Genomic DNA, 8,569 nt, shown 5'->3' with positions numbered 1-8,569 from the left:
AGTTAAAAGTGCGGGGATAGGGAATAGGGGATTCTCGTTTGGAAGTTTCAATGGATATCATGCTCTCTCCTGCTCTCTCCTTCTACGACCCTTCTACATTTAAGCTCCAGAGTGTTTCTGTTTTATCTATTTTAATTTCGCCAAGTCTACTCCATGAGGGTCTTTATTTTTTACTTTTTTTACTTTAAAACTGCACTACAGTGTATAATTATTATTGTTATTGTTATTATTGTTATTGATATTATTATTGATATTATTATTATTATTATTAGCATTAGTATTATTATCATTATAAAGCGTCACGATTGCGAAAGCCCGGCCAACACGAGCAATTTTTATGTGACAATTCTTATTTGCTTGTGTAGACGAAGAAAATTGACAAATTTTTATGCGCATGGTAAATGTATTCGCTGAAAAGCTGGTGTGTTGGACGACTCATGACATAAAATGTGTGGCCACTAAGCAGCCCCGCCTTGTTTCTGCGTATATGTGCTGTCCAAAGACAGTGCTGGTGCACTGAACTTTGAACTGCTGACAGAAAAAAAAATTGCTGTCCCATTTACGCTACCAAAATGTCACATAAAAATTGTCATATAAAAATTGCTCGTGCAGACCAGGCTAAAACTTTATTTATATTATATATATGTACATACACTAGGAATTTACAGTGTATAAAATATCTTACATGATAACCAGTTAACATTTATGTTACATGATCGATTGAACCTTTATTTATCCATTCCTTTTTCTCGATGGCAAAGATCCGATCTTATGTAAATTTGTTCATAACTTCATAACTGTTTCTTTTATTAAGTCCCATTTTTACACCTGCTCCAAGAATGCGGCAACACCAATCTTCATTCTTGTGAACTTGTATGTACGCTCGACGGACCTATACTTAAATCAACTTCATTGTCGTTATTACAGTTCCCCGAAGGTGACGTAACATTTGCTCCCGTTTGCTCTTCAGCACTGCCATTACTGTCTTGCACAATTGCGTCCACACTGGAGTTTCTTATCTCTAACACATCTTCATCATCGAGGCTGTAATTTCGTGGTGTGTTCACAGTAGCGTTTGCTTCAATAATATTACTTCGACTCTCTGTGGAGGGGATTATTCTTGTATTTCTTATTTCCAGTATGACACCGTTATCAATAATCAAACTCTCTGGGGTTGTATTAGTGTTCTGTTGACTTTCACGCGCTTCATTCATCGCCATCTCGTAAGAAGGTAAGAAAGGAAACTGGTTCGCTAACTGAGATTCCGGGTCACTGCGGACAGACCGTGAGCTGAAAAGCAAGAAGTCAGAAAATTACTGGTAACTGAAGCGCAACGAAGATATCAGTTTAGCTCAAAAGTTTGAAGATTTAAATTTATTCTCATTTAACTATGCACTTCTGGAATGACGCAACAAAAGACACTGATATTCTCAGGGTGAGCGCGAGTGCTTTGTAATGGGGCTGATAATGGGATTTTTAAATTGTCCCTACAACTATTAAACCGTCCTCTACAAATAAAGAGTGATTTCCCATATCTTTTTTTTATGAAGTTGGTCATAATTTTGATCGGCGTTCTTTTCCAGTAAACTCCGGAAATATAGTGTCCTAGTTTCCATTAGATTTTATTTTGACCTTTCCTTGTGCGATGACATGGCAAACTCCTGTTTCGAACTCCACAACAACAACAACAACAACAACAACAACAACAACAACTGTAGCCGTCGCAGCGCAGTTTTATCTAAATCGGATTTGACATTACGAGGACTTTACATGAAGTATAAGGTATGTAAGAAACTTTGTAACCCGGATGTACGCACATGGTTTTGGTCGTGCAGGATTTTAGTTTTGAAAACCTGACTGGACTTGTGGAATAAATTATGGTACTAAAGTTATAAATGTTGTTGAGTTAAAGTATCGGCAACAAGAGTGTGAGAGATACTTACCCGAACACTGCGTCCCATCCTTTACATGCAAAGAACACAAAGACAAGAAACTGAATGGCGAAGACAACTCCTAGCACGATTACAATCGTAAAAGCAGCTGAAATTAAAAAAAAACAAAACAAAAAAAAATTCTTCCTTAAAAATTAATGTTAAAACTAGCGAAACAATTGGGCAGCACACTGCTGACATGTCATGCAAAAGATTGCATATTCTTTTAACGTTTTTTTGGCTTTTGAATACGAATACGTTAACATAGCAAAGGGGTCGTGGCAAGCGGGACGGCGGCTCGTCATCGCTACATTCTTCTTCCTTGACTCCACAGATCGTACCCTACTACAGTTGGAGAATTTCATTTTATGCCAAGAATTAACAGTACTCTTTTGTGACTATTTTCGGTTTTTAGTTTTTATGATTCACGTGTTGACTTTAAATTGATATATTGAGGTTAAATAGGATATTCAGGACTGTTAGTCAAGGATTGAGGCTGTAACCTTGTCTACAAATAACAGCTTAATACTACTAGTTAAATATAACATTTTCGGTCCAAATCTTGACTTACTGTTGTGCCCTTCTTTGCCATCTGAATGACTAACGTAATCTTAAACAAAAGAAAACGCATGGATCGTTACTAATGTATAAAAGGTATAAAAAAACCTCAAGCACTCTATAATTAGACCTGTGAATAAGTTTATTCTGACGTATTTTTAGTGCCATTGCGTTATGTCGTCATGATCATTCAAAGTACATGACACGGCTAGTTTTAGAGACATTGTCACAACTCAATGTTCATCGTAGAGGTTGGTACGAGATCTACAGATTCTGTGTCATTTTCAACAGGAGCGTATTCAAAGGAGAGTTTCTACAAATTAAAATTGAAAACTCGACTAGCGCAATGAGATATTGATACAGCAGACTAACGTGTAGCAGTGCGTCCTGAAATAGAAACTTACTAGCTTTCCTGCCGACCAACAACACGATGCCCCCCCCCCCACCCCCCGTGTCGCAGCGACATATATTTTAACTGGAAGGAAGAATTTCATCTCATGTTTTAAGGGCTGTTTTACTGACGAATTTCCGTCTTTTATTTCGTAAAAAGTGCTCAGTCGCGAGCCACAAAGGCTGCTTATTCCGAAAGTAACGAACGGTCATTGCATTCGGAAGTTTAGGGTACACTGTTTAGCAACAAATAAAGCAATGCCGGTCAGCAAAGTAGATGTTTGAGACGCCAGTGGCTTACTTTTAAGTCATATCAATTCAAAACGGCTCTTAATACATTTCGTATTTCTTTAAAGGTATCTTCAACCCACTAAGCCCGCCCAAGTTGATGATATTAGACAAGATATAAGGCTCAGTGTACGCACTGATTATCCACCGTTCTCCTATAGCTACCTAATTTCCATGGTGTATCGCTAAACTTGACTGCTTAATATATGAAATCCTATTCATAACAGAACTAAAAGCATCACTCAACTTGCAGTCTGAATCGATCCGCGCGAAGTTATTCACTGATGATTAGTACATTTTTAAATTTCGCGCATGTTGGATAGTCCAGTTCTTACCCTCTCTCTGTCACGCAACGCCACGCTCTCAGAGAGAGATACCCATGCGCAGACAATCCACCGTAGGAAAAAAGATGGCGGCTGAACAATTTACCACAATACCTTGCGAAGAGCGAACCTAACACAGCCTATAAGGCATAAAGAAAGCCACATTTTACAATATTTGTCCGTGTACTAAGGACATTGTGTAGCCTAGGTTCGAAGATTTTGTTACTTTTCTGTACGTTTTTATGAACGTTGTTAAGGTGTCCGTGCGCTAAGAACTATGGGTAAATGTACCAGTCGCACTCTTTTTTCCTACGGAGGATTGTCCCTAGACCCTCTCTCTCCGAGAGCGTAGTGTTGCGTGATAGAGAGAGGGCCAGAATTGGACTAGCATATTGGAATGCAATCCACTTCAAACTCAACTCTTACATAACAACTTCGACCTTGACATTAACGACCTCAGTCATGAGAATGGTGCTTGATGCCAGTCGAAACGTTGACTGAAATTTCTTTTAATCTCTCTCGTCATATGGCTAAATGCTAACAAATATTCAAATCCTCTGGCTAAAAGATTCTACTGGTCAAAATAACACAGGTATTTTGGAGAAGAAGGATGGAAGTATTCAAATTTGATTTTGTGACCAGATTTCAACAAATCAAATTGCCGTTATGGTTAAATTTTGGAAATGTAAGTAATCAGTTTTCTTTTTTGTCGAAAGAGTTCGTTGTCAGTTTTCTCCAGTTTTAGCGTTTTTTTTTCTTTCTATTATAAAAGAACAAAGCAAAGTTTTGAGCAAGCACTTAGCCAAAGTAATTAAAACAGATTACTGTACTCATCAGCCGGAATACTGCCCGGCTTAAATTCTTTTTGCCTTTTCCGTGCATTTCTTTCAATCTTAGTAATGAGAATTTAGGACAGATCAAGACAATACATCTTCTACTTCGCGACTGTTTCTTATTCGCGCCAGCCGTCTTTTGTCAATGTACTTAAAATGTAAGAAAAAAAAAGAAAAACTTAATTAAGAAAACGGTGGGATTGTAAAGCAATGTATTGATAATGTAAGGTAAAAAAAAAGTCAATTAAGATAACGGTGGGACTGTGAGGCTGGTGCAACTTGTGGTATTACAGTTACAGCTTGCGAACGCAGACAGATTTTCGTCTTCATGAAACAACAGACGAAAATCGTTCTGTATTCGCAACTTATATTGGTTACAATTCGTCTCATTATCTTGCTTGATCAATAGAGAAATGCCTGAAAATATTGTAAACATTGAATACTCAATTTGTAAATTGTGAGTTTTTTTTTTTAAACGTGCCTCGCAAGAGCGAATTAAAGACACCGTGTTTACGTTAGTTATCAGTCATCTTGTTAGAGCAGTATTGTAGATTATCACAGGGGATTTTTAGAACAAGGTCTGAATATTATTAAAATTTAACACTGAAATTGTAAACAGTTCAAAGCGCTGAAAGACACAGTGAAAATGACTACATCCATGTCAATAGTGGGTTTTTTAACGCGCTCTACGCGTGCGAATTAAAAAGACCGCGTTTTTCGTTAGTTATCAGTTGCCTGTTCCGGGCCAAGGTTGTGATTATGTGTCTTTTAAACCAAGTTGTACAGGGATTAAATTAGATCAGGACCATAGCTTGCATTGTTTCATCTATTGTTTTGTGAGCCAGAAACCGAGCTTGAAATCGTGTAAATAAGGCAGCCATTAACAAGCTAAAGCTCTAATTAGCATACCATCGATGAAATAAAAAAATAGGTTTCTAAGGCGCGAAACAATGTCCGCTCGTCGTTGCTCCCAGGAGGAGAGTAATTCAACAAGCACGCAATGGGGCAAACACGAAATAACAAGAAAATGTTTTTCAGCCCTCGAACACTTACAAACTTAAGAAACACGATTTATGTTCTAAAAGTTTTACAAGTGGCAGGTTGGCAATGAAATGAAAAGATACGTTATGTAATCGATCACACAGCTAGCATGTCCAAAATCACATGACTGAAACTAAAGTTTTTAGTTAAGAGGTTTTCTTAAGGATTTCCATGTGACATTCTTAAGTTGAAAATAAACTTCCGAAAATAAATTTCACATAAATGTTTGTCCGCAAAATAATGTAAACTGTGCTCTGATTTTCTGACTTACCTCCATGAGCCGTGGAACAGAATAACGCCAAAAACACGAACGTCCAACTTGCAATGACACCGAAGTTCATACTGAGCTCTTACCAAGAGAAAATGTTAACAGAAAACACCGTTGGCTACTGATATTAACGTAACACGAATGCTCTCAAGAACGAAGAGTTTGTACACATTTGAAGTCTTTGGAGGACTGTTATTGCGGCAGAAATGAATCAATATCACGGCTCGGTGCCTGGTCATGCAATATCGTCTGTTACATGTAAATTTCGAAACATCGTCTCGAGTTGGTTGTTGTGGCTACTGTGGAGCCCCTCGTAAAAACACGCAAATGTTTCGCGGGCACGTGTTTAATTTGCACGTGTTTTGAAGCCTATTTGTGTGAGATATTTCAAGCATGAATAGCTGTCATGCAATTATCAAACTACTCGGCTTGGAAATATCCTTCACTGTGTAAGATATTGCTCAGTTGCTGTCTGCGATTTCATCGGAGCTTGCGGTAGTTCACAATTTTCCTGAGTCATAATTCTACGTATGCACAAATTTCATTAGCCAATCAGGAGTCGAAATATAGGAAACGGTTTTTCCTGAAGTACTATAATAATTATCAGTCATTGTCAAGTGATTCCAATATAATTGCCTTTTCGTTTTCAGCAATCGTGCTTTAGACTAAATACATATAGAGTGGACTTGTTAGCTTGTGTGACGGATTAACACATTCTCTAATCTTGGTGTTGTCTTCCAATTCTACAGACACTGAAAATGACAGATAAGATACCTACAGCGCTGATTAATGCTTCCAAACATTGACGTCAATTTGTTTTGTAATTCAAATCTGCCTACAGATACAAAACCTCTTTATATATTCCAGTAGTTGCGTGGCTGGTCATAATGAAAGCGATTCTGTTGACATGCAATATCACTTTAAGTAGTACATAAAACTGTGGGAACGATCCGTCTCCGTGATCAAAATTTTAAAAAGGAGCTTAAAACATATCTAAAAGACGTTAAAACTGAATTTTCGACCGCCTTCTGCGGCGTTCTGCAGAGAAATGTACTCTGCAAGAGCCATGGAATGCAAATGTGTAGCTAAGACGACCTAAGACGTCATTGTTCGGTTGCCCCTTTAAGTAGCTAGTACTTTTCATTCTATGCGTGAGTCGGTTATGACCAGGCCTAGGAGATCTAGAGTCAGAGGGTTGGCAGACATTTTATATTGTCATGTCCGTGACCGTGATTTTTTTTTTCAAGGCTGCTCGTGTAGTTAACTAAGCACCTTATAGTTTGTCACTGTTGTTAGTGATGTTGACTCTTGATTTTAAGTATCATCCGATGATGTTGCTATTTTACGCTGAACTGCTTCGCGCATCAAATAATATAAGTGTAATTTCAATGTCAAGTGCGTGACCCCAAAAGTATCTCTTTGTTCTTTTCCTTCACCATATGTAACAAAAAGTTTCTTTTTTTATATCCATTTTATAACGCTAATGTAAGAATAGGTATAAAATTTCATGTTGCTAATGTTCATTCGAAAAAGACTGCAGAGATTGATACAATCCCATACTAAGGGACTGTGCAATAATTACCTGGGGGGGGGGGGGGAGGCTGGGAACTGGGTGAAATATGCCCCAAAACTAAGTCATACCCCCTATCATTAAGCAAAAGTTAATGTCAACCCCCCCCTCACATAATGATAATATTAAGGCTAGCCCTCCCCCCTTGAAAAAAGTCTCCTCCCATTGATTCCCTCATACCTAGTTTACTTGTTGGAGTTCTTCCTCCGGTACAAACATCACTTCAAATGACTCTTCGACGTAGGTCGAAGTGTCATTTGAAGAGTCATCAGAATCACTGGACTCTGAGCTTGTGTCGTGTTCGCATGAGTTGGGAGATTCCTCATCTTCTACAGCATCTCTGGCACTAAGGTTCTCGCGTGCGTGGGTAAGAACTCGATCAATCAACTCAGCCTTGCTTCCACTTATCTCAAGACCTTTTTGCTCTAGATACATTTTCAGCCGCTTGTTGGTAAGCGCTTTTACATCTTTTTCAATTGTCCAAGAAATAAGCCGAAGAGTGTTCTTTTCTCTTATTCTTTTTTTGGCAGTCCCTAACTTTTTGGCTTTAAATCAGCTCAACCCAAACAAAAGATGCGAAACAGGAATATAAACATAGAAGTTTAAATGCAATGGTAATATAGCAAGATCTTAACCACCCGGCAGATGCAACAAACGGCCAGTTTTCAGTGGCAAGTGAATATTTCTCATAAGTTTACTCTAAGCAGTCAATTTAATACGTACAGGCAACCTCAGTCAGAAATTACTTTTTTTAAACGGCGAGGCTTGCGTTTCCAGCTATTTAAGGACAGTTTTTATGCAATCCTGCTTTCAGATCACATCAGCGTAATCCCCAGGCAGGAGAGAAGTCCCTCACCCGGGGATAAAGCTGATCTAGGAGGCGAGGGGAGGGGGCCCGCAGGGGGGGAGGGGGGGAGAGATGACAGACATTTCAGGCTATCAGGTCGCAATGTTTGTTCATTATGCATGGTAGGTGGGTTGTAAATGGATGAAAATGATCCCTGGTAAAAGCAATCGGAGCAAAACTAGTTCCGCCATCAAATAACGTACTACATAAGCTGAAATTGTTACTGTACCAAAGTTAGAACCAATCAATCATAGTTGTTTTACCCCTTGACTTTTACATGTGCATCGTTCCCTGGAGGGGGGGGGGGGGCACTCCCATATGAAATGGTCGGGGATGCTCGTCGTTTCGCTTAGGGTATAAATCAAGGATTCTGGTCTCACTCAGTTAGGGTGTTCATGATGAAACGTCACCATTTTTAGCCGTCGAAGTATATTTTAGGATTGAAATGGGAGAAATAATAAGAAAACGCTGTCCGTTCTGTAGTTGTAAGTGGTATACTTTACGACGTTCGAGCCACACA

General features: G+C 38.7%; 1 protein-coding gene across 1 annotated transcript; it reads right to left on the bottom strand.

The window, feature by feature from the left end:
- LOC145493129 (uncharacterized) lies at window positions 1-6,256 on the bottom strand. Its single transcript, XM_081472527.1, has 4 exons — window positions 5,636-6,256; window positions 2,503-2,541; window positions 1,944-2,040; window positions 1-1,290 (listed from the first exon to the last, which is right to left on the bottom strand). Exons 1-4 carry the CDS (start codon window positions 5,703-5,705, stop codon window positions 858-860), a joined length of 639 nt encoding a protein of 212 aa, XP_081328653.1. The 5' UTR covers window positions 5,706-6,256; the 3' UTR covers window positions 1-857.
- Window positions 6,257-8,569: the final 2,313 nt, after the last annotated feature.

The sequence above is a fragment of the Orbicella franksi genome, chromosome 7, assembly GCF_964199315.1.
Source record: "Orbicella franksi chromosome 7, jaOrbFran1.1, whole genome shotgun sequence".
NCBI lineage: Eukaryota > Metazoa > Cnidaria > Anthozoa > Scleractinia > Merulinidae > Orbicella > Orbicella franksi.
This window is presented reverse-complemented; position numbering and strand designations above follow the sequence as displayed.

What these genes read in the sequence shown, in the direction of transcription:
- LOC145493129 (XM_081472527.1), bottom strand. Translation starts at nt 5,705, where the DNA reads ATGAACTTCGGTGTCATTGCAAGTTGGACGTTCGTGTTTTTGGCGTTA. An exon ending in CTGTTCCACGGCTCATGGAG is followed by an intron (nt 2,542 to 5,635) that starts GTAAGTCAGAAA and finishes CTTTTGTTTAAG; the next exon opens with ATTACGTTAGTCATTCAGAT. An exon ending in GGATGGGACGCAGTGTTCGG is followed by an intron (nt 1,291 to 1,943) that starts GTAAGTATCTCT and finishes CTTGCTTTTCAG; the next exon opens with CTCACGGTCTGTCCGCAGTG.